This window comes from Mirounga leonina, unplaced genomic scaffold (assembly GCF_011800145.1).
Source record: "Mirounga leonina isolate KUSES-001 unplaced genomic scaffold, KU_Mleo_1.0 Mir_413, whole genome shotgun sequence".
In the NCBI taxonomy this organism is placed as follows: Eukaryota; Metazoa; Chordata; class Mammalia; order Carnivora; family Phocidae; genus Mirounga; species Mirounga leonina.
Window position 1 is genome coordinate 1258312 of NW_023270734.1, and position 27131 is coordinate 1285442.

Consider the following 27131-nt stretch of genomic DNA (forward strand, 5'->3'; position numbering starts at 1 on the left):
GTTCTGTACTTCATAATTTATTTTTTATACACTGGTATTTCTATATTTTATATTTTAAAATCACTGCTTTAGTCTGCTGTCAGTGTTCAATTTTATATTTGCAATTCTGGTCTTGCTCTAATCATGAGAAAGTATCTAAATAACCATTTGTTAAATTAACTAAAGGACAACCTGAGCATGAATTTTTTGGCTTGATTATATATGTACAGTAGTTTATTTAGTAAGAAGAAAGTGTTAATTGCAGTAGCTTAGTTGAAGTTTATGTTTGGAAAATTGTTTGTTTTATAATAACCCTGAGAATGTTGGCTTTTTTTTATCTTTAAGGAATAATTTTACCTTGTAATTAACTTTGCACATTACTTCTGAATAACATCTAGGTTTAGGCTTTTGCTTCCAGTTGGGTTGTAGAAGGTGGTGACAGGCTATTGTGGCCCCTGTAACAACTTAAATAAATTACAAAAATCATTGTTGCGATGATCTGTTATTACATAATCAATTGTCCCAACACTTAGTGATTTAAAACAACAGTTGTTTTATAGAGCTTATGATTCTGTGGATTGGCAATTAAGGCAGATCTCAGCTGGGTGATTTTTCTGTTCCATGTTGCATTGAATGAGATCACTAGATAGTGTTTAGCTGGTGGGTGAACTGCTTTAGAGGATGCAAGATATCTTTACACGTATATATGGGGCCTGGGCAGAGGTGGAATTCTGGCTTCACATGACCTTTCTAAAAGCATAGTAGTCTTAGAGTAATCAGACTTCTAACATTTGAGACATTTCAAAACAGAGGTAAACTGATTAGATTGAAGAGATCATCTCCTCACTCTACCTGTCTAATAGAGGAAAAGATGGGTCCTCACTGGGAAAAAATAATATCCACTATAGTTTTAAGTTTGTCACATTCACAGTATTAAGAATACACTAAAAAGTTACATGAGATGTGAAAAGTAAAAATCAGTCCAACAAAGAAGAAAAAAATAGATGTAGATCCATCAATGACACTAAAAATAGGAGTTAATCAAACAAGGATTTTATCACTTATAAATATATTAAAGGAAATAAAGGAAGTGGTTAAAAATGGAGGGAAAGACAAAGAATAGCAACAATGTTGAGATCTATAAAAAAAATAAATACTCTAGAGCTGAAAAGTACAGTATCTGAAGTTAAGATTTGAGTTTAATAGTTAAGTAAGCACAGCAAAAAATAAACAACTAGAATTAGTAAACTCAAAGACAGTTCCATGGGAAAATGTACAAGCTAAAGCCCAGGGGAAAAAAAAGAATGGAAAGAACAATATAGGATAAGAGATACATGGACTGAATCATTTCATCTAATATACATATAATTGGAGTCCCAGGAGGAGAGAAGAGCAAAAACAATATTTGAAAAGATAATGACCAAAGATTTTCCAGACTGATGAAAGATAACAATCCACAGAGTCAAGAAGTACAGAAACTTTGTGAACCCCGAGCAAGATTAATATAAAGAAAACCACACATAGGTACAACATAATGAAACTTGAAGAAACCAGATTGAAAATCTTAAAATAACCCAAGGAAAGAAACCACAGTAACTTCAAAGGAGCAACGATAAGATTTATGGGAGACTGTTCTACAGAAATTTTTAAAATTAGAACACAGTGGAATGACATCTTTAAAGTTTAAGTGCAGAAAGGAAAAATATTGCCAACCTAAAACTTTATGCACAGTAAAAATATTTTTTAAATGAAGGCAAAATAAAGATATTTTTAGACAAAAGGTGGGAGACTTTATCACAGGTAGCACCACCATAGTACAATAATGCTAAAGGAAGTTATTCAGTCTAAAGAAAAATGATCCCAGTTGGGACCATAGAATTTTAGGGAAAAAATGAAAAGCATAAATATGTGAGTAAATATAAAAGATTTTTGCCTATTTAAAGCAATAATAACAATCAATGTCTTTCAGGCTTAAAACATATGTAGAAATAAAATACAATAGAACAAAGGGCAGATAGGTGTAAATGGAGTAAAACCAATATTTTTGTCTTATATAGGAAGTGGTAAAAGTCAAGTGTAGTAATTCAAGGAAGTATTTGTAATGTCTAGGATAACTGCTTAAAAAGAGTACAAAGGTGTTTGAACAAAAAGCTAACAGAAACAATCCTAAAATTTATATACAACCACAAAGGCCCAGAAGAGTGAAAGCAGTCTTGAAAAAGAAAAGCAAAGCTGAAGGTATCACAATTCCAGACTTCAAGTTAAATTACAAAGGTGTTATCAAAACAGTATGGTAATGGCACAAAAATAAACACATAGATAAATGGAACAGAATAGAAAACCCAGAAATAAACCCACAACTGTATGGTCAGTCTTTAACAAAGCAGGAAAGAATATCCAATGGGAAAAAGATAATTTATTCAACAGTGTTCAGAAAACTCGTCAGCTACATGCGAAAGAATGAAACTGGACCATTTTCTTACACCATAAACAGAAATAAATTCAAAATAGATTAAAGACCTAAAAATGAGACCTGAAACCATAAAATCCTAGAAGATAGCACAGGCAGTAATGTCTCCATTGGCCATGGAACATCTTTCAGGTATGTCTTCTAAAGCAAGGGAAATAAAAACAAAGATTAACTATTGGGACTATGTCAAAATAAAAGGCTTCTGCACAGTGAAGGAAACAATAAAACTAAAAGGCAACCCACTGAATGAGAAAAGATATTCACAAATGACATAACTGATAAATAGTATCCAAAATATATAAAGGGCTTATACAACTCAACACCCAAAAAACAAATAATCTAGTTAAAAAATGGGCAGAAGACATGAACAGACATTTCTCCAAAGAAGACATCCAGATGGCCAAGAGACATGTGAAAAGATGCTCAACATAACTCATTATAAAATGCACATCAGAACTACCATGAGATATTAACTCACACCTGCCATAATGACTAAAATCAAAAACCCAAGAAATAACGCATGTTGGCAAGGATGTGTAGAAAAAGGAACCCTTGTGCACTGTTGGCAAGAATGCGAACTGGTGCAGCCACTGCAGAAAACTATATTGTATACCTGAATCTAATATAACACTATATGTTAACTATATTGGGATTAAAAAAAAAAAGCTAAGATAAAATGCAGTAAGGAAAATTTATTAATTAAAAGAAAAGATTAGATGGAATGAATAGAAAACTAATAATAAGGTGTTTTAAATATCAGTAGCTGATTACATGTAAATAGGTTTAGTCCTCCAACCAAAGCCAAAAAGTTTTGAGCTACATTTAAAAAAAGACTCAACTGTATTAACTATATTTAGTTTGCACAAGGCATATATTGCATAAAAGAATATGTGAAGAAAAAGTACCTTGCACAATAATAAAAGAAATCCAATATAGTAATATCAGACAAAGTAGACCTTAAGACAAAGTATTATGAAAGGCAAAGGAAGAATTTTATGCTGATAAAAGGGTCAATTCAATAGGAAAACAACACTTTTAAATTTATAGATTCCTAACAATACAAGTCCAAAATATGTAAAGCTAAAATTGACAGGACAAAGAGGAAAAATAATGATTTCACCATCATATTTGGAGAATTTAACAACCTTCTTTGAACCACTGCTAGAATAAGCAGACTTTTAAAATCAGTAAGGTTATAAAATATTTAAGAATACTGTAACCAACTTGACCAATTACTGTTTATAGAACATTATTTTCAACCACTGCAGAATACACATCCTGTTGAAATGTACAAGGAACTTTTACCAAATGAGCCAAAAAAGCACATGTCAACAAATTTAAAAGGATTAAAATCATATATGTTCCATAGTGGAATTAAACTAGAAATAAGGATTTTTTAAAAAAAAATCCTCAATTTGTTTGGCAAATAAGCAGACACATTTAAATAATCCACTGGTCAAAGAAATACAAGCACAGTATCTAAACTGTGAGAAACAGTTAAAGTGGTGCTTCAAATTCTATAGCTTTAAATGCATATGTTTAAAAGGTTGAAAGCCAGTGATCTAATTTTTCACTTTGAAAACCTAGAAAAAGAAATGCAATTACATTCAATAAACTGGAATGAAGGAAATAACAAAGTAAGAAGGCATTCTATAGAGAAGACTAACAAAGATAAATAAGGTCAAAGTTGTTTCTTTGGAAAGATTAATAAATAAACCCCTACTAAGAAAAAAAGAGAAAGCTCAAATTAACAATATAGGTATAAAGAGGAAACATTACTAGAGATCCAAGAAATATCTAAGGGATAAAAAATACTATAAACAACATGTCAATACATGTGACAACTTATATGAAATGGACAAATTCCTTGAAAAATACAACTCACCAAAGTGACACAAAAAAGTAAAAATTCTGAATAGTGCTTTATCTTTTGAAGTCATTGACTCTAATTAGAAATCTCCGCATCTCTAATAGTGATCTTCAACTGAATTAGGTCTCAGTATTAGGTCTTTGTTGAATGTTTTTAGAAAATTTTAAACTTCATGGTAGCTGACAGTCCTACACTAAACTCACCTCCCATATAATTTCCTTCAGATTGATTTCCATTTTTTTAGTTTACATACCTTTTGTTGGAGTTTGAGGAGGCCAGTTAATTAAACCATCTATTCCTTTTTCCAACTTCTGAACCCCTTGAGAAGTACACATAGTTTAGAATAAAAATGTCAACTTTATCTGTGGGGAAGCTGGGTAAAAGAGTGTGCTTAGATCTCTGTGAAGAGCTTTGCGCAGTGGCAGTATCATAGCCAATGAGGTTTATCCGAGGCGCGATTATTGCTAGATCTCTGTGGAGTCTTTCTACATATTCAAATTGGATTGACTTAACTTGCCCTGTTGTGTTTACTATATGAATGAGAAGAGAATGTGTGTGGGTTTGGGCTGGCAAGTTCTAAGAGAGAGTGAGAGACTGGTGACATATGTGGCCCATCTTTTGCCCTATCTCACCAAACAGATAAAGCAGAGAGAAAGAGAACAAGAGTGGTGTTTTGTCACCTATCATCCTGGGTGAAGCCCTACTATTACTGTGTTCTTTTTTATTTTATTTTATTTTATTAATCACCATACATTACAGCATTAGTTTTTGATGTAGTGTTCCATGATTCATTGTTTGCATATAACACCCAGTGCTCCATTCAGTACATGCCCTTTTTAATACCCATCACCAGGGCTAACCCATCCCCCTGCCCGCCTCCCCTCTAGAACCCTCAGTTTGTTTCTCAGAGTCCATAGTCTCTCATGGTTTGTCTCCCCCTCGATTTCCTCCCCCTTCATTTTCCCCTTCCTGCTATCCTCTTTTTTCTTTTTAAACATATAATGTATTATTTGTTTCAGAGGTACAGGTCTGTGATTCAACAGTCTTACACAATTCACAGCACTCACCATAGCACATACCCTCCCCAATGTCTATCACCCAGCCACCCCATCCCTCCCACCCCCCACCACTCCAGCAACCCTCAGTTTGTTTCCTGAGATTAAGAATTCCTCATATCAGTGAGAGCATATGATACATGTCTTTCTCTGATTGACTTATTTCGCTCAGCATAATACCCTCCAGTTCCATCCACATCGTTGCAAATGGCAAGATTTCATTCCTTTTGATGGCTGCATAATATTCCATTGTATATATACACCACATCTTCTTTATCCATTCATCTGTCGATGGAAATCTTGGCTCTTTCCAGAGTTTCGCTATTGTGGACATTGCTGCTATAAACATCGGGGTGCATGTACCCCTTTGGATCCCTACATTTGTATCTTTTTTCAGTAGTTCAATTGCTGGGAACCTCCATACTGTTTTCCAGAGTGGCTGCACCAGTTTGCATTCCCACCAAAAGTGTAGGAGGGTTGCCCTTCCTCCACATCCCCACCAAAATCTGTTGTTTCCTGACTTGTTAATTTTAGCCATTTTGACTGGTGTGAGGTGGTATCTCGTTGAGGTTTTGATTTGGATTTCCCTGATGCCGAGCAATGTTGAGCACTTTTTCATGTGTCTGTTGGCCATTTGGATGTCTTCTTTGGAAAAATGTCTGTTCATGTCTTCTGCCCATTTCTTGATTGGATCATTTGTTCTTTGGGTGTTGAGTTTAAGAAGTTCTTTATAGATTTTGGATACTAGCTCTTTATCTGATACGTCATTTGCAAATATCTTCTCCCATTCTGTCAGTTCTCTTTTGGTTTTGTTGACTGTTCCCTTTGCTGTGCAAAAGCTTTTTATCTTGATGAAGTCCCAATAGTTCATTTTTGCCCTTGCTTCCCTTGCCTTTGGCGATGTTTCTAGGAAGAAGTTGCTGCGGCTGAGGTCGAAGAGGTTGCTGCCTGTGTTCTCCTCTAGGATTTTGATGGACTCCTGTCTCACATTGAGGTCTTTCATCCATTTGGAGTCTATTTTTGTGTGTGGTGTAAGGAAATGGTCCAGTTTCATTCTTTTGCATGTGGCTGTCCCAATTTTCCCAACACCATTTGTTGAAGAGGCTGTCTTTTTTCCATTGGACCTTCTTTCCTGCTTTGTCGAAGATTAGTTGACCATAGAGTTGAGGGTCCATTACTGGGCTCTCTATTCTGTTCCATTGATCTATGTGTCTGTTTTTGTGCCAGTACCATACTGTCTTGATGATTACAGCTTTGTAATAGAGTTGGAAGTCCGGGATTGTGATGCCACCAGCTTTGCTTTTCTTTTTCAATATACCTCTGGCTATTCGGGGTCTTTTCTGGTTCCATACAAATTTTAGGATTATTTGTTCCATTTCTTTGAAAAAAGTTGATGGTATTTTGATAGGAATTGCATTAAATGTGTAGATTGCTCTAGGTAGCATTGAAATCTTCACAATATTTGTTCTTCCAGCCCATGAGCATGGAACGTTTTTCCATTTCTTTGTGTCTTCCTCATTCTCTTTCATGAGTATTTTATAGTTTTCTGAGTACAGATTCTTTGCCTCTTTGGTTAGATTTATTCCAAGATATCTTATGGTTTGGGGTACAATTGTAAATGGGATCAACTCCTTAATTTCTCTTTCTTCTTCTTGTTGGTGTATAGGAATGCCACTGATTTCTATGCATTGATTTTATATCCTGCCACTTTACTGAATTCCTGTATGAGTTCTAGCAGTTTTGGGGTGGAGTCTTTTGGGTTTTCCACAGAAAGTATCATATCATCTGCAAAGAGAGAGTTTGACTTCTTTGCCGATTCAGATGCCTTTTATTTCTTTTTGTTGTCTGATTGCTGTGGGTAGCACTTCTAATACTATGTTGAGTAGCAGTGGTGATAGTGGACATCCCTGCCATGTTCCTGACCTTAGGGGGAAAGCTCTCAGTTTTTCCCCATTGAGAATGATACTCGCTGTGGGTTTTTCATAGATGGCTTTTATGATATTGAAGTATGTACCTTCTTTCCCTATACTCTGAAAAGTTTTGATCAAGAAAGGATGCTGTACTTTGTCAAATGCTTTTTCTGCATCTATCGAGAGGATAATATGTTTCTTCTTCTTTCTTTTATTAATGTATTGTATCACATTGATTGATTTGTGGATGTTGAACCAACCTTGCAGCCCAGGGATAAATCCCACTTGGTCGTGGTGAATAATCCTTTTAGTGTACTGTTGGATCCTATTGGCTAGTATTTTGGTGAGAATTTTTGCATCCATGTTCATTAAGGATATGGGTCTGTAATTCTCCTTTTTGATGGGGTCTTTGTCTGGTTTGGGGATCAAGGTAATGGTGGCCTCATAAAACGAGTTTGGAAGTTTTCCTTCCATTTCTATTTTTTGGAATAGTTTCAGAAGAATAAGTATTAATTCTTCTTTAAATGTTTGGTAGAATTCCCCTGGGAAGCCATCTGGCCCTGGGCTTTTGTTTTTTGGGAGATTGTTGTTTATTGCTTCAATTTTCTTAGTGGTTATAGGGCTGTTCAGGTTTTCTATTTCTTCCTGGTTCAGTTTTGGTAGTTTACACATCTCTAGGAATGCATCCATTTCTTCCAGATTATCTAATTTGCTGGCATATAGTTGCTCATAATATGTTCTTATAATTGTTTGGATCTCTCTTCTTTCATTCGTGATTTTATTTATTTGGGTCATTTCTCTTTTCTTTTTGATAAGTCTGGCCAGGGGTTTATCAATCTTGTTAATTCTTTCAAAGAACCAGCTCCTAGTTTCGTTGATCTGTTCTACTGTTCTTTTGGTTTCTATTTCATTGATTTCTGCTCTGATCTTTATGATTTCTCTTCTACTGCTGGGTTTAGGCTTTACTTGCTGTTCTTTCTCCAGCTCCTTTAGGCGTAGGGTTAGGTTATGTATTTGAGACCTTTCTTGTTTCTTGAGAAAGGCTTGTATTGCTATATACTTTCCTCTTAGGGCTGTCTTTGCTGCATCCCAAAGGTTTTGAACAGCTGTGTTTTCATTTTAATTGGTTCCCATGAATTTTTAAAATTCTTCTTTAATTTCCTGGTTGACCCATTCATTCTTCAGTAGGATGCTCTTTAGCCTCCATGTATTTGGGTTCTTTCCGACTTTCCTCTTGTGATTGAGTTCTAGTTTCAAAGCATTGTGGTCTGAAAATATGTAGGGAATGATCCCAGTCCTTTGGTACCAGTTGAGACCTGATTTGTGACCTAGGATGTTATCTATTCTGGAGAATGTTCCATGGGCATTAGAGAAGAATGCGTATTCTGTTGCTTTGGGATGGAATGTTCTGAATATATCTGTGAAGTCTATTTGGTCCAGTGTGTCATTTAAAGTCTTTATTTCTTTGTTGATCTTTTGCTTAGATGATCTGTCCATTTCCGTGAGGGGGATGTTAAAGTCCCCCACTATTAATGTATTGTTGTCGATGTGTTTCTTTGCTTTTGTTATTAATTGGCTTATATAATTGGCTGCTCCCATGTTAGGGGCATAGATGTTTACCACTGTTAGATCTTCTTGTTGGAAAGACCCTTTAAGTAGGATATAGTGTCCTTCCTCATCTCTTATTATAGTCTTTGGTTTAAAATCTAATTTGTCTGATATAAGGATTGCCACCCCAGCTTTCTTTTGGTGTCCATTAGCATGGTAAATGGTTTTCCACCCCCTCACTTTCAATCTGGGGGTGTCTTTAGGTCTAAAATGAGTCTCTTGCAGACAGCATATTGATGGGTCTTGTTTTTTAATCCAATCTGATAGCCTGTGTCTTTTGATTGGGGCATTTAGCCCATTTACATTCAGGGTAACTATTGAAAGATAGGAATTTAGTGCCATTGTATTGCCTGTAAGGTGATTGTTACTGTATATTGTCTGTGTTCCTTTCTGGTCTATGTTGCTTTTAGGGTCTCTCTTTGCTTAGAGGACCCCTTTCAAGATTTCCTGTAGGGCTGGTTTTGTGTTTGCAAATTCCTTTAGTTTTTGTTTGTCCTGGAAGCTTTTTATGTCTCCTTCTGTTTTCAGTGACAGCCTAGCTGGATATAGTATTCTTGGCTGCATATTTTTCTCATTTAGTGCTCTGAATATATCCTGCCAGTCCTTTCTGGCCTGCCAGGTCTCTGTGGATAGGTCTGTTGCCAATCCAATGTTTCTACCATTGTAGGTTACAGATCTCTTCTCCTGAGCTGCTTTCAGGGTTTTCTCTTTGTCTCTGACACTCGTCCGTTTTACTATTAGATGTCGGGGTGTTGACCTATTTTTTTTGCTTTTGAGGGGGGTTTCTCTGTGCCTCCTGGATTTTGATGCCTGTTTCCTTCCCCAAATTAGGGAAGTTCTCTGCTATAATTTGCTCCAATATACCTTCTGCCCCTCTCTCTCTTTCTTCTTCTGGGATCCCAGGTATTCTAATATTGTTTCATCTTATGGTATCACTTATCTCTCGAATTCTGCCCTCACGATCAGTAGTTGTTTTTCTCTCTTTTTCTCAGCTTCTTTATTCTCCATCATTTGGTCTTCTATATCACTGATTCTCTCTTCTGCCTCATTTATCCTAGGAGTTAAAGCCTCCATTTTTGATTGCACCTCATTAATAGCCTTTTTGATTTTGACTTAGTTAGATTTTAGTTCTTTTATTTCTCCAGAAAGGGTTTCTCTAATAACTTCAATGCTTTTTTCAAGTCCAGCTAGTATCTTTAAAATCGTCATTCTGAACTCTAGTTCCAACATCTTACTAATGTCCTTATTGATTAGGTCCCTGGCAGTCACCACTGACTCTTGTTCTTTTTTTTGAGGTGACTTTTTTCCATCTTGTCATTTTGTCCAGAGGAGAATAGATGAATGAGAGAACAAAACGCTAACAGGGTAAAAACAACCCCAGAAATATCTACACTAAACAAATCAGAAGAGACCTGAAACCAGGGGAAAAGAAAGGGAAAGAAAGATAAAAGGAAAAAAGAAAAAGAAAAAGATAAAATCAAACAAAAAACCAGAATATGATCAAATATGATCAGGCTGGTGCATAGATCAGTGCCACACAGTAGATTCTGGGCATATTTTGGTCTGTTAGAAGAAAGTGCCTCCCAAAATTTTAAAGAAAGAAAAGCTTATATATGTACAAAAATAAGGGTAAATATGATGAAGGGATGGAATATGACTGTAAACATGAAAATGATAAAAGATTTTATAAAAAAATTGATAAGAGAAGAAGTTGGTTGGAAAAAGAAAGAAGAGGATTAAAAAAAAAGGGAGAGAATGTGATCATGCAGGAGACTAGAACAAAGCCATACACTAGATATTTAGGGTATATTTTGGTGTTAGAAGAAACTGTATCCCAAAATTTTAAGAGAACAACATATATATATATATCTATCTATATCTATCTATATCTATATATAGATAGATATAGATATAGATAGATATATATATATCAAAACTAAGGGTAACTACTGTGAAGGGATAGAATATGACTCTAAAAATGAAAAATATAAAAGATTTTTTAAAAAAGGGATTGATAAAATGTTGGTTGAAAAAGGGAGAAAGAAAAATTAAAAAAAAAAAGAAAATTAAAAAAATTAACTTTGAAAGACTAAAGAATCATGGGAAAAAAGCCATGGATTCTATGTGCAGTATTCCCCTAGCGCTGGAGTTCTGCCGTTCTCATTGATCGGTAAACTTGGTCTTGGCTGGCTGTTCTCGCTGATCTTCTGGGGGAGGGGCCTGTTGCCGTGGTTCCCAAATATCTTTGCCGGAGGCGGAATTGCCCCTCCCTTGCCGGTCCAGGCTGAATAATCTGCTAGGGTTTGCTCTCTGGAGCTTTTGTTCCCTGCAAGCTTTCCATACAGCTTTGGAAGCCGAGAGTGAAAATGGCCTCCCAATCTCTGCCCCAGAGGAGCCAAGAACTCGGGGCCCTGCTCCTCAGTGAGCCCCCAGAGAAAAGCAGTCACTCACTCCCGTCTCCCCGGTCTCCGGCCGCACTCCGTGCTCACCCGGCCTGTGACCGAGCATTTCTATCTCTGGCACCTGACACTGTATGGAGTCTCCAAACCCAGGAGATCCCTGCAGTGCGCTCCCGCGCCGCTCCTCCCGGGGGCGGAAGGAGAGTCTCCCTGGATCTGCCGCTTGTTGGGTCCCTGCTGGAGGAGCAGTGGCCCGACTGTGCCGTCGATCACGGTTTATGGCAACCCCGAGCTGAGAGCCCACTCCTCGGCTCCGTCTCTGCAGCCAGCTTCCCCGCTCTGATACCTGGGAGCTCTGCCGCACTGAGGCACACCCTGTCTTTCTGTGACCCTGAGGGTCCTGAGACCACACTGTCCCCGCGAGAGTTCCACACCCCGCTTAGCCACTGGAGCGACGTTCCTCAGCAGAGCCGACTTCTAGAAGTTCCGATTTTGTGCTCCAAGGCTCTATCACTTGCCAGAAGCGGCAGACGGAGGCCCCCTCCCCCACCATCTAGCCTCCCGAATATTGCCTCGGATTCACTTCTCCGCACGTCCTACCTTCTAGAAAGTGGTCGCTTTTCTGTTCAGAGAGTTGTTGCTATTCTTTTCTTTGATGTCCTGTTGAGTTTGTAGGTGTTCAGAATGGTTTGATCCCTATCCAGCTGAATTCCTGGGACCAGACGAAATCCAGGTCTCCTACTCCTCTGCCTTCTTGCTCCTCCCCACTCTTATCATGTTCTTTTTTCGAAGGAGTCTGTCCTACCTTGTTCTCATGGAACCCACAGTTCTACTGGCCTACTTCCAGTTCCTTATTTCATCTGGATCCTGTGCTCTATTTTGAACAAGTTTTTATAACTTTGATCTTTCCCTAGAACTCTTCTTCCCTATCCTCCCTAGAAATTTAAACCTGGCTTTTGTGGACAGTCCTTTTTTTTTTTTTTTTTTTTTTTTTTGCATGGCCATTTCAAGAAAAAGTACTGAATTTTTCTAATTCTAGATATTTAAGATACAGTGTTATATTAGTTTCAGTTGTACAATACACTGATTGAACACTTATATACATTACTTAGTGTTCATCAAGATAAGTCTGCTCTTAATCCCCTTTATCTGTTTCACCACTCATCCCTCCACCTGTCTCCCCTCTGCTAACCATCTGTTTTGTTCTCTATATTTTAGATTGTTTTTTTGTTTTGTTTTGTTTGCTTGTCCCTTTTTTTTCTTTTCTTTTCTTTTCTTTTTTTAAAGCTCCGCACCCAGCATGGAGCCCAATGCCGGGCTTGAACTTATGACCCTGAGATCAAGATCTGAGCTGAGACCAAGAGTCAGACACTTAAATGACTGAGCCACCCAGACACCCCAACTTGTCTGTTTTTTTCTTTGTTCATTTGTTTTGTTTCTTAAATTCCACATATTAGTGAAATCATGTGGTATTTGTCTTATTCTCACTGACTTATTTCACTTAGCAATAACTTCTAGATCCATCCAATGGCAACATTTCATTTTTTATGCCTGAATAATAGTCCATTATATATATCTCTGTGTGTGTGTGTATAGTACATCACATTCATCTATCAGTGGATCTAAATTTATTTTTAAAAATTTTTTAAAGATTTTATTTATTTATGAGAGAGAGTGAGCATGAGTGGGGTGGGGGCAGAGGGAGGGGAAGAAGCAGATTCTCTGCTCAGTCTCAGGACCTTGGGATCATGACCTGAGCCAAAGGCAGATGCTTAACAGACTGAGCCACCCAGGCACCCCTCGATGGATCTCATCTTAGATTTAAAGGACAGTTGATGTGTTCCTTTGTTGACCACTGTCAATTCGGTGATTAGAGTGCCGCCTTTGTGCATCAGTTCCTTCTCTCTTACACTGCCACCTCCCGTTTCTAAGTCTTGGTGTTGTTTGATTTACAGGACATTGCTCCAACTTCCTCAATTATGTCAGCATGAGACCTGGAACTGTCCTCTCCACCCCACACTATGTGATTTATAATCTGCTCTTAATTCATGTTTTTGAGTTTCTGATACTCAGAACTCATTATTTTTTAACTTGCTCAGCTCTGTCAACCAGAAGCATTCCTAGATCTCAAATACTGAAAGCCCTCTCTCTTTTCCTTACTCCTCTGGCAATTTTTTTTTCTTTCTTAAATTCAAATATTCCTTCATTCATATACTGTCTCTTTTTCTCTCCTTTCTCTCCCTCTTTCAACCTCTCTATGTCAATAGATGGTCTTGCCATTGGATCTTAACTCCCTCAACTTTACCCCCTCACACACAATAATTTTTCTTTATATTTATCACCCATCCTTTCCTTCATTTCTAATCATAGAGAAGGAACTATTTTCCCTCTTTAACATGGCTAACACTACCAGAGTTCTTGTTCCCTTTTTCTCTTGTATTTGTCACTCTCCCTCTCCATGTCTTTCTTCTACTAGCATTAAAGATGAAAACAAAACAAAACAACAAAACAGTAACAACAGCAAAAATCCTTGTTAAAGGTTCACCTTCACTTTCAAACTATGCCAGCCTTCTTAGAAGAGTAAAATTTACTAGTTATTTTACTTCTTTCTCTTCAGTTCTTACTGGAAGTGTTTGCTTTCTTTTATTGCCTTCCTGAAATTTTTTTCTAAGGTCATCAGTGACTGTTCAGTTCTTAATTTTCCTTCTTCCCTGAAAAGGTGGGACAAGGCTCTCCTTCCTTTTTCTCTTCTTCCTTGACTTCACTGATGGCCATCCATATTTTGTGCAAACCCCCCTTATCAAATAAATACACCTTTTAGGAGATAAGCAAACTGTTTTATTGACTTGCTGTAGCAAGAGAGACCACACAGATGATTCTGAAGTGGTGCCTCTTTTGAGGAAATGAGTTTTGGGTGTTTACTGATTATATGTTGAGCTCTGAATTTCTAAGGTCAGATACTAGAAGTGAGGCAAGTCTTTGGATTGGTTGATTTTTTGAGGTAATATTTGACACACACAATGTATGGTTGTGATTGAAAGGAAAGGCCTGTTGGGGCCCAAGACACTCTGCATTTGTAACTATAACTGAATGGTGGTAGTTTTTCCGGTTCTCAGTCATGCATAAGTGGTGGGGTGGTTATTCTGGTTGTCATTCTCAAGCACATCTTCAGAGAATTTTTAATGTTTTACTTCCATTGCAATTGCCCTGGTTTCTAATTTTGACTATGGCAGTAGCAAAACAGGTCTCACTGCCTTGGGGATCTTTTCATAGTAACTCATGCTCCAAAACCAGAGCCATCATTCCAAAATACAAATTCAAACATATTTTCTACTGAAAACCATTGATGGCTCCTTTTATGTATAAAATAAAAGCCCATATACTGAATGCAGTATTCAGGCCCTTTTACAGTATGACCTGAACCCCAAGTTCTAGTCCTTATCTATCTGTTGGCCTATCAGTCCCCTTCTTCACCTCCCTCTCTTCTCCCCTCCACTCCCATTCTCACTTATCTCTTCTCTTCCTTCTCCCCAAACTATACTCATATTATGGAAGTATAGTGACATTTCACACTGTACATTTTGGCCTGTATGCCTAAAATAATTTTTGTTTCTTCTTTGAATGTTGTTTCCGACCCTTACCTTTATCTGATTATTACTCTACAGGGTATGTTAGTTTGCTAGGACTGCAAAACAAAACAGTACAGACTGGATGACTTAACAGAAATTTATTTGCTGTTTTAGAAGCTAGACATCCAAGATCAAGGTGTCCACAGGTTTGATTTCTTCTGAGGCTTCTCTCTTGGCTTGCAGATGATCATCTTCTTGCTGTGTCCTCACATGGTCTTTCTACTGTGTGTGCACATTCCTAGTGCCTCTCTGTGTGTCCTAATCTCTTCTTGCAAGACACTAGTCAGATTGTATTAGGGCCCACTTTAACAGCCTGATTTAACTTAATTACCTTTCTAAGGGCCTTGTCTTCAAATAAGTCACGTTCTGAGGTACTGGAGATTAGGGAGTTACTACATGAACTTCAGGGGGCTACCGTTCAGTCCATAACACAACCTTTCCACATTTTTCCTGTAGTAATTAACCCTCTCCACAATCCCATACACTTTGTACCACTTGTACGCTATTATCTGCCTTGATATGGAGTTGTTCATGTTTGTCTCCTTGTGTGGTGTGTGGGTTTCTTGAGGACAGAAACTGTCTCTTATGCAACTTCATCTTTCCCTGCTCTCCATATTAGAACCAAAGAGGGCTTGATTATTGGCTAAATTAAAGAATTCAGTGTGAATCAGGCTTGAATATCTAATAATGTATTTTTCAGAATTTTGAGGAGATTGACATAAAAATATATGAAGGGAATGTATTATATTTCCTATTTTAGAAGTCTTTGGGCATAGCTTGAGATTTTTATCTTACGTTCTTAAATTATACATAGTATAAGTAATGTCAGTTTTATAGGACCTCATATAACTCTCTTGTGGTCTTTAAGGTGTAATCATATAATTGACTTCTATAAGCTACCTATCAATTCTTTCAATTTCATTACTTCCATTACATTTTTTTTTCAGATAAAGATGAATGCCGTGTTTCATCCAATACTGAAAATTTGAAGTTTAGAAGACATTTGCTAAGTCAAATCACTTCAAGTAAGTCTGCTCGTATCCATTTTAATGCCAGCTTAAGATTGATTTAACATGTAAAGAATTAAGTCCAGTACCTCTGACACTTTCCCAACTCTCAAATTTCTCAGAATATCTTAGAGTCACCTTATATATTGCATCATTGGTCTTGGAAAATAGTAGAAAGATGATTTCTTAGTAAATTTCATATGCTTATTAAAAATGTAATGTTTAAACTCTTGGTATTATTTTTAAAATGCGATTAACACCTCAAAATCCTCCTTTATTTTGCATTAAGCCTAGTCATCAGGTCCTGACTGTATGCCAAATTTAATATTTTTAAAGGTGGTTTTTCCATTATAGCTAATACTATGTTTTTCAGATTTTTAAGGCTTTGTATGGCTTTTCTAAATGATTTATATGTTTGTGATTATTGGAGGGAGATATTTAGTAATGAACTAGTACTTGAACCTTAAATGTTTATTTATTCAAAAACTTAGCTTTGAAAGGTCATCTTAACCAACTTCAACTAATATAATTATCTCTAATGGTCTTCTGTCTTCATTCACTCTTCCTCCATCCTGTATTCCACTGCTGGATAGATCGGCATATAGAACTCCAATACTTTTAAAGCACTTTAATGGCTGCCCACTCACCATTGGATAAAGTCCATGTTCCATTGCCTGGTATTCAAAGCCCTCTACCCAGCTCCTAAAAATATCCATCACCTTAGCCAACTGGACTCTTTCCTCTTCTCTGAATTCTCATCATTTTTCATGCTTCCATGACCTGATGTGTACTGTATTTCTTGATTTTTTTTTTTTTTTAAAGATTTTATTTATTTGACAGAGAGAGACACAGCGAGAGAGGGAACACAAGCAGGGGGAGTGGGAGAGGGAGAAGCAGGCTTCCCGCGGAGCAGGGAGCCCGATGCGGGGCTCGATCCCAGGACCCTGGGATCATGACCTGAGCCGAAGGCAGACGCTTAACGACTGAGCCACCCAGGCGCCCCTCTTGATGTTTTTTTCTATGATGTTCTCTCCTTCGCCCTCACTGTGTCCTCTGTTTATTGAAATCTTGTGCAAACCCTGAAGGCTCAGCCAGGTGCAAGCTCATCCGTGGAGCTTTCCCTGATTGCTCCAATTGAACCACTAGCTTTCTCTGCTGACTTCATCTAATATTTTGTTTTTATCATTATCATAGCACATTTTACCAGGCAGCTTTATTATTTGTGTTTACTTATCTCCCATCTTAGGTTGTAAGGACTATAGAATCAAACTTCTTGTCTTGAGTAATTTTTGTGTCTCCCAGCATTCAGCATAGCCTCAGTAGTGCTCAGTAAATATTTGCTTAATAAATTAATAATGTGCCTGGATTTTTTTTTCATCGTCCTCTCTGTATTTCATCCTTATAGTCACATATGGTCCATGTTCATGGCAATTCTTCATTCCTGTTACGCACTCCTGGCAAGCCTCCACACTGCCATCTTATCCTAGGAAAATACTAACCATGGTGTAATTAACAAGATATAGTCAGTTCTGAATCTATGAAATAAATTGGATTCCAAAAGTTCATATCTAATTCTGTTGTTTGGAATGGAGAAAACATTTTCCTAAAAAAAACAATGTTATAAATAGTGGTTTGGTTCTCAGTGAGTCCTCCCAAGACTGTTTAACTCATAAGTACCAGTGCTACTTGAACTACGGGAAGTCATCATGCATGACACTGTTTTGTAGAGAAATTCTAGCTCTGAGAGTGGAATTACTTCTTCCGTGCCCTAGAAACAGAATAGTACCTTTCTGGGCAGCTTGAGCAAGAGGAAATCCTGAGCTGGAGCTCTGGCACTGCTCGGCATATTGGATGCTCTCCTGCCAGTGGTTTTTGGTTTTCAGTATTTGCATAAGAGACATTTACCATAGGTTATTGTTACTCTTATGTCTTCTAAATTGAGGGCAAGGGAACACTTGCTCTTCTGGTCCTCCTTGCAGTAGATGAGGATAGTAATCAGCTATCCTGATTGTCTTTTTTTTTTTTTTTTAAAGATTTTATTTATTTATTTAATTGACAGGGAGAAAGAGAGAGATAGCATGAGAGGGAACACAAGCAGGGGGAGTGGGAGAGGAAGAAGCAGGCTTCCGGCCGAGCAGGGAGCCCGATGCGGGGCTTGATCCCAGGATCCTGGGATCATGACCTGATCTGAAGGCAATCGCTTAGCCAACTGAGCCACCCAGGCGCCCCCTGATTCTCTCTTGAGTCTTCAACTGTTTTATCACATGGGTGGGTCATTTTAAGTCATGTATTGACAGATTAGAGCTGTTTTACTTCTTCCTTTCTGTTGTTCTGTGAACTTACGGGAATTGAATACATAAATACGGAAAATACTTCTGTCTGTAGGAGAAACACGTTTATTAGGCATCAACCAACCCTATGTTTGACATCATATCAGGTTTTGTGGACTAGTGATTATCATTTCTACATGGGCGTAGTGATGCTGCCCATGAAAAACTCATCAGTGTGTGCATAAACAATGCTGAAGGTTGATAACTTATGTTGTCAGGCTATAAGAATACACATCATAAATTTTAGAGACTTTAATTTGTTTAGTCATCATAAGCTTTGAGCACATGAGTGAATGTCTGCTTTATGTTTAATGCTTTCATAGGTTCAAGGGGCTAGGGAATGAGAACCAAAGATACTATGAAAAGTTTACTTTCCCTCCAGGAGCCAGGAATACAGGGAGTGAAGTATGAAAAAACACTCACAGTGCAAACAATATGTTATTAATTGCCATAAAGTACTTCATGAAGGTAACAAATGCTCTTGGGGTTATCAGAATGGCAATATTATTATGATTCACAATGGTTGTAAAGATGGTGGTGGGATTTCAGTTAGTCTTAGAGGAATGGTAAAGATTTAAATTTAAATAAAGAGCTAGGAGACGAAATGACATTCCAGGTTGGATTAACAGCATGAAAGGAAAACTAGAGATACAAACAAACAAATCAGCATTACTGGCTGGAACAGGTTTGTTCATGTTGGGTGAAATAATAGGTGAGAAAATTACACCAGTGGTTCAACGCTGGCAGTGAATAAAAGTCATCTAGAGAAATTTTTGAAAATACAAGTCCCTAGATCTTACCCCAGAACTAATAAATAGAATTTCTGGGGCACAAGGTGTAAACCTGTTTATCTTTCAAAGCTCCCCTAGTGGTTGAGAACCACTGAATTAGAAGGATGGGTCAAATTTAGGAGAGCCCTGAATGCCTTGCTGAGGAGTTGGGCCTGTGTGTCTCAAGCAGTGGGAAGCCCTCAGAGGTTTCTGAGCTGGGTGACATGATGGAATTCATGTTTGCCAAGATAAATGATTCACAACTGCATGTGAATGGAAGAGAAATAAGAAACAGCTTGAATTAGAGCAGTGGTGGCGGGAAAATAGAGAAGGTCACATTTTTAAGGTTACTTAGATGAGTGGGAGTTGGCGATGTCAGCCTTGACCTCAGCATGATTTGTTTTATAAACTGATTATACAACTTCACCCTCATTAATTTGATTTCTTCTCTCTTACAACCTGGCAACTTAAACAGTAATTTCAGCCAGTTTGCATTTAATGGAAGGAGACCATTGTCTACTCATGTACACATCTAACTCATAATAGTAAGTGAAGTTATGTGTATGAGGAATATGACCTTTAACATAATCATTATAAAGCATTTCATAACCACCCACATATGCAATAACACAACCCCAGTTCTGCAGGATTGTGCCAAGAGCTGGAGTCACAAATATAAGACAGCTATTGGCACATAATTCCCTAGCATTAAGTTGAAATTTGAAGAAATATTCTAAATCACGTTATGCATTTTAATATTTTTAGCATCAGATTTGCTAATTGCTTAATTTTTGTGGTAGTAGGTCTGTGAATACCTCCTGACGTTAGCAGCTCTGAGCTAATGCTTCTTGCCTGCCCACACCCACAATTAGTATAGCCCCTTGCCTCTTATTCAGGTCCATCCCCTCCTAGTGTCGGTCATGCATGCCCCTACCTCACTCATCCTCACCCAAGTGAGCCAGCAGACCGGAGGTGTCAAAGGAGTCAGCATTTAAGTTCTTTCATGGCACCGACAAGCCACATGATCCTGGGGACTGTCACTCCTGGCTGCGGGACACGACAGTTGTTAGGATAACCGACATTCGGAGTCTCAAACAGTGCCATGGGTTGGAAGCCTTTCATACCTCCTTGATATGTTTTGAATATTTTGTGTTTGGAAACAATGAGGCATATTTATGATATGGCAGAGAGTAAATTCAGGGCGTGATGTTTTGATGTGACCTGTCCCCTTTAAGAAAAGACTCAACATCGTGGACTTTTTTAAAAAAAAAAAAAACCACTCACTCTCTTGGCTGTTCTGTGATAGCACGTACATGACAACAACCTCTCCTTTGGTCTTCTTTGCCTGTGACAATGAATTTATTATTGTGTCATCAGTGTCTTGAGTTACTTTTCTCTGGCTACTTAGGTTTTCACTAATCATCCAAATGTTTAAGCAGAGAATGTGTGGTCTACTTAGATCTAAGGGATCTTGTCATCGGAGAAAGCAAGGGAAGGGAATGGACATCAGGTGAGTGCCCACTCTATGCCATGGTGTTTGAACTCCCCTTTCTGAGTGAGAAGCTTCTGATTTACAGAGGCTTGAATGGTTTATCTAACATCAGAAGTTAAGGGCAGTTTTGATCGCAGTTCTAGCTATCCTAATGGCTCAGCAGCCTGGTCTTCCGAATCTGCATGCCTTATTTGTGGGAAAGGTCACTGAACTCAGCATCGGGGGTGTGCGTGCAAGCTTCTACCTCCATCACTAACAACACTGAACAAGTTACTTAAGGCTCACAGCTTCAGTTTCTTCATCTGCCACAGGGGGATAAAACTGGCTTTACTGACCATTTGAGGTTTTTGAGAAACATAAGTTAGTGACTTTCGGTATGACTTTACAGGTTTGAAAGGGAAGATTGAGATATTTTTAATTCAGGCAAAAAATAAACTTAAAAAACCCAAACCATTAAATGAGATGAACTTGGATGGATTTTGTGGTATTTCACTTTTTGACATGCTCTACAGATTTTCCAAAATAATGTTTGTCGACTTTGCAGGTCCCAAACACCACAGTGTGCCAAACTGCATCACTGAATTTAATATCTCAATGATGCAGAGAGAGTCCTGGCAACCTGTCAAGTAGTTCGTTTCTCTTACCAGCCATAATCAGTAGTTTCTGTACCACATCAAATAGGTCTGAGCTCTGGTAGATACTGAAGACATGTTCATAGCCAAGGAGGACTCAGAAGATTCTCAGGCTACCACATAGTAATAGACTTATTGGACTAGAGTGGATGTTCTCATTACAGAACAATTCTTTATATTTTAGAAGTGTTTTTTGTTGTTGTTGTTTTGTTTTTTTAACAAGCCTGAATAAAAAAGTCACATTTTATAAAACTGATTTCACAGAACTTCTTTTCAAAAATGTTTCCAGATTTCTGGATAACTTTCATAGGTTATAGGATGGTGAATACTGAAAGGCAACTATGAGCTACTACAATCCACTTAACTCTTCTTTCATGTATACATGTAAGAGATAAGAAATTTAGGGAACTCATTAAGGTGTAAGTACAGTACTATGAATGAAATGGCCGGGAGCCTGAGAAGTACCAAGGTCACGTCCTAGACTTGCTCAGAACCTGTACCCAGTAAAGCTCTAGGTCTCTTATACGTCAGACTAACAAAGACCAAAAAAAAGAAAGAAAGAAAGAGAGAGAGAGAGAAAGAAAGAAAGAAAGAAAAAAAAAAAAGAAAAAGAAAAGAAAGCCTTAGGAAGACCAGCTGACAAAATAGAGGAATAGCGTTAGACTCCCGATCCAGATCCAGAGGAGTGCACCCATTCTGTCTTGGATTCAGAAGTGTATAGGACTCTTCTGCATCTGCCACACTCTGTATCTCAAAGAAGGTTCCCTAGTCCTAGGGTGCTGACTTTCACATGGCTTCTGATGCACCCAAGCTGTGCCTGCGTCCTAGATCTGGTGGCTGGATGACTCCAGTTAGGGCCTGGTCAAGTGAAGGGAAAGGGAAAGTGGACATAGAAAGTCAAGCAAATCTACAAAGCAGAGATTGTGGTCAGATATGGTCCAGAGATGTGTCATGTTTGCACATGTTTTAAATCTGAATTAGTTATTAACTAGTGTTATTTTAACTAGTTACCAATTTAACTTGTTAACTAATTGAATGTACAAATCCACATTTCTGGGTTCTTGTGCAAACTGAAGGCCTGGTAACTTAAGTCCTACCTTTCTGTGTGATGGTAATCAGCTGGAGCTGAAATGCACCTGCCTCTACTAGATGGGAGGCTGTGCTTTTCCATTCTCACAGCCCTGCTCCTGGCTGTTGATTTTCTTTACACAGAATTAAGAGGAAAGTTAAATGGTATTAATTCTGCCATCTGTGTGAAAATTGGAAATAGCAAGTTGGTAGGGTGGTATATTTCAGTATAAGTGAAAGACAGTGTGTTAGTTTCTTAAGGCTGTCATGACAAAGTACCATAAACTGGGTAGCTGTAATCAACAGAAATTTATTCTCTCACTGCTCTAGAGGCCAGAAATCTGCAATCAAGGTATTGGCCAGGGCCATGCTCCCCCAGAGACCTCTAGGAAACCCTCCTTCCTGCCTGTTCTAGCTTCTGGTAGCCCCATGTATTCTTTAGCTCATGGCAGCATAACCCCAATCTCCACCCCCATCATCTCAGGGATGTCTGTCCTCTGTGTCCAAGTTTTCCTCTTCTTTTTTTTTTTTTTTTAAAAGATTTTATTTATTTATTTGACAGAGAGAGATAGCGAGAGCAGGAACACAAGCAGGGGGAGTGGGAGAGGGAGAAGCAGGCTTCCCGCCGAGCAGAGAGCCCGATGTGGGACTCGATCCCAGGACCCTGGGATCATGACCTGAGCCGAAGGCAGACGCTTAACGACTGAGCCACCCAGGCGCCCAAGTTTTCCTCTTCTTATAAGGACAGCAGTCATATTGCATTGGGGCCCACCCTAAGCCAGTATAACGTCATATAACCTAATTACATCTATAAAGATCCTATTTCCAAATAAGGTTACATTCACAGGTACGAGGGGTTAAGACTTCAACGTAACATTTTGTGGGACACAATTCAACCCATACTAGGATGGCATATTTCTTTAGACGGTGCAGAGTAATAGTTTAAGAACAGAGATCCTTGAGAGAGAGGGCCCGTATTCCTATTTACAACTTACTTTCTGTGTACTCTTGGATAGGCTGCTTACCCCTCTCAGTGTTTCCATACTCTCATCTATAAAGTGAGGATAATGGTACCTACCTCATAGGGTTGAAATGAGGACAAAATGGCGTAATATGTGGAAATCATTTAGAACAGTGCATAGCACATACTAAGTGCTCAATAAACTAAACTATGATTGTCAATTATTATTAGCTCTTATTCATACACAATTTCTTTGCATACAAAGAGTATCAGTGCCAAAAATCTGTTATTTATGATAGCACTATGAAACAAACCATGCATGAACGAGGAACAGTAAACAGAAATGATGCATGAAAAAAAACCTTGAACCAATCAAAAAAGAGAAGCGAGAGACACTAGAATTTTAATAAGATTTACTTTTTAACGCAGATAAAGGAATGCAATACATTAAAAATCTTTAGCTTCTTCCTTCTTTGAGATTACCTGCCTGGCCTCTAAATGTACTTGAAAACAATAAAGACCCAGGCAAGATCTTCAAACCCAGAAGCTTAGACATTGACCATTGGATTGGCGAGCACATGGCCTGTGCATAATAATAGGAAAGTTACTCCACGGAGAGCATCCAAGGAACACATGACTTCTAAGCATTCCTACCCATCTCCTTGGAAGCATGTTATAACTGTCTACCTCCTTCTCACAAATACTTGGGTTGAAAATGTCCTTGTTTCCAGTCTCTGGGTCAGAGATGGAGGCTGAACAATTTTTTGAATGTAAACCAAACTTTTCCTTCTAATGGAACAAATATTTTGAGATCTATTATTTTCTTTTTCCACATAGCCTTTATGTAAGATAACCATGCAACTTGAGTTTTATTAAAACCTGAGAGCTCTGATAGAGAAGGGTTTAAGAAATGACAAGACTTTTTGAAGTACCTGGAAGAAAATTGTTCTGTAGTTTAGTGGCTATACAGTTTGTAATACTACAAAGTATATATGCCTCATTCTCAAAGATACTGCTACCCTGAAAACATGAGAATACTCAAATAAAAGAGACAACTGTATATGTTATTTATGATTGTGATTTTATTTTAACAAAAAGCTAGGCTATTTAATTTTTGGCAAAGAAGTAGTGTTTTATAGTTCAAGTGTTAGTAATTTGGAGCATTTTGATTAAATGATGAATTCACCAGGACTCCTTTGGTTGCAAGTGAAAGAAAGCCAGCTCAAGCCAGCTTATGAAAATAAAAGGAACTTAATTGTTTATATAACTATGGTTTCCAGAGGTGCATCTGGCTTCAGGCATGGTTGCAGCCAGGAACTCAAATGATCTCATCTGGACCCTTTTTCAGCTCTGCTGGTTTCTTTATTCATCATTATGCCGACAGGCATATGATCACTAAAATGACCACCAGCAGCCTGAGAATGTTGTCTTCCTGGTTTAGCAATCCCCAGAGGAAGAGAACTTGTCGGGCCACCCATCCAGCTATCAGCTTCAGAGAAGAAATGGATCAATTCTGTTTGGCCACATATGTGATGAATAATCACTGTGGCCCAGGGAATGGAGTATTCTGGTGGACCAGCCTAGGGCATGTTTACCAGTGCTGTGACAGAGGTGCATCGTCCAGTGACTGAAAGCCCCCTTGGGGTCTCAGGGAGTGAGGGAGCCTTCCTCCAAAGGAATGAGAAGAAAGAATATGGGAATGTGTGCCGAGCAGACCAAAATTGTAGTAAATTCAACCATTACAAATCGTATGTGAACTAACTTAGAAACTGTAACTTCTGATCTTAAGGTGGCATATAAAGAACTTTCTGCCTTCTCCTATTAAAATATCTATCCCAAACAAAAGAAATAGGAAACAAAAATTCCAATTCTTTTTTAGATAAGAAGTGGGTGGCATCAGTAATTCTCATAAATATGAACACAGAAAGTGTATGATACTGTGACCTAGTAGAGAAGGCGAAACTATAATTACTGTCTTTGAAAATGTGAGAAGATTTTACATAGAAAATAGTCTTTTTTAAAAAGGAGAATTAAAGAAAAGGAAAAATAAAAAAGAGGAAATAACTCTCAAAAATTAGAAATCTGAAGGCTGAAAGAAACTCATAGAGCTGTTGAAAGATAAATTTGAGGGAGAAATCATTAGCGACACAACCTAGCAGGTCCAATAGCAGCTCACTGATGCAAGAGAAAATGGGAGAGAATCATCCAAGAAATAATATAAGATCATTTTCTAGAACAGAAGGAAAAATAAGCCTTCTTCCAGAGAAGAAAAAAAAATTGTCATATGCAAAGTGTTTTGAAAAAAAGCAAACAAGAGACTTCTCAACATCAGTGCTGCTGTGGAAACATCTAAATTTGTGAAGTTTTTTTTTTTTTTAAGATTTATTTATTTATTTGAGAGAGAGAGAGAACCGTGGAGTAGAGCGAGAGGGAGAGAGAGAATCTCAAGCAGACTACCCCCTGAGATCTTGACCTGAGCTGAAGTCATGAGTCAGATGCTTAACTAACTGAGCCACCCAGGCACCCTGTGAAGTATATTTTTTAAGGGGTAATTTCTTTCATAACAAAAGCATGTCTTCCTTTACCTGAGAGTTATTGTCAAATATCTCTAAATAGTTTCCTTAAATGGTTTTTAAAAAATATTTCACTTAGGGCGCCTGGGTGGCTCAGTTGGTTAAGCGACTGCCTTCGGCTCAGGTCATGATCCTGGAGTCCCTGGATCGAGTCCCACATCGGGCTCCCTGCTCGGCGGGGAGCCTGCTTCTCCCTCTGACCCTCCCCCCTCTCATGTGCTCTCTCTCTCTCATTCTCTCTGTCTCAAATAAATAAATAAAATCTTTAAAAAAAAATATTTCACTTATAACTTTCCATCATTTAGACTTAAATTTTTGTATAATCTGATGTATACCTGTAAATTTTTCTTTCAGAGATTCGAGGTATGTTCATGGTACTTATTCTTGTTTTTCTTTTTTTGATTCACTAATTCACCCAAGAGTATTAGTGTGAACTTTTCTCCAGATACAACAGAGTTGATATTTCTTGTTTTATATAGTAGTCCAACATCTATCCATAATTTTATAATCAGTGACAATCAATAACTGTGATTGTGTTAGAAACTCACTGATAATACTAGGGTATGTGATAGCAGGACTTGCAAAATATTTGCCATTTTTTCTTTGTGCCAGCATCTAGTGATTTCAAGTGACAAAGTTTGGGCCTTACTCTCTTAAAATGTTTGGCTCTTATTTTTATACATGTATAAAGCTAAATAATTATGATTAATAAAGTATCATGTAGAATATTAGTTTTTGTCTTCTCTCAATGAGGAAGACAAAGTCCTGAATTGGATTTTCTTCTGAAAATTAGAAGGGGCATCAAAAGTTGAAATTTAGCAGATATATTTTTCAAATTTTAATTATTTGAAAAAATAATGTTTTTAGGATTCAGTGACTATTATTATTGACTATATAACTTATAAAATATTTTATTATGGTATCTTTAGATTAAAAGTTACTCCAAATTGCATTTTTATTTTTAAAATATTCTAACTTTTAGTCTGTATATACTATAAAAGAATTGAAATTTTTAGGTGCAGTGCAGTTTCCCCTTTCTTTTTGGATTAGTTTCTAAAGCCTAATGAAATGGAAGGTAATTGTCTTTTCCAGTTAAAAAAAAAAAAAGTTCTATTTTATTCCTTAATGTATTGTAATGAAACCAAAATAATATAGAAAAATCAAGAAATGAAAGAGTGCCAGGATTTTTCTTGCCAATATAACTTTTTAGAATTGTGCTGAGTTGCTTTTGCTATAAAACCAGACCAACTAGTTTATTATGTATTCTCTAAGTAATGACATTTCATAGAGGATTTTGTAGTTCTTTTGGTTCAGTGAGGTCAGGAACTTTAAATTAGAATTATTAGAACTGGAAGGCATCCTCTTACTTACTTTCTAA

General features: G+C 37.6%; 1 protein-coding gene and 1 pseudogene across 3 annotated transcripts in view; both read left to right on the forward strand.

Moving 5' to 3' along the window:
- Nucleotides 1-27131, forward strand: part of ZNF438 (zinc finger protein 438) — a 186523-nt gene that overhangs the window by 77601 nt on the left and 81791 nt on the right. For all 3 annotated transcript variants that reach the window (XM_034987187.1, XM_034987189.1, XM_034987188.1), the window contains one exon: nt 15868-15945. In XM_034987187.1, the coding sequence (XP_034843078.1) occupies nt 15868-15945 (78 nt within the window). The remainder of the gene's footprint in view (nt 1-15867; nt 15946-27131) is intronic.
- On the forward strand, nt 4727-4893 carry LOC117998448 (annotated as a pseudogene).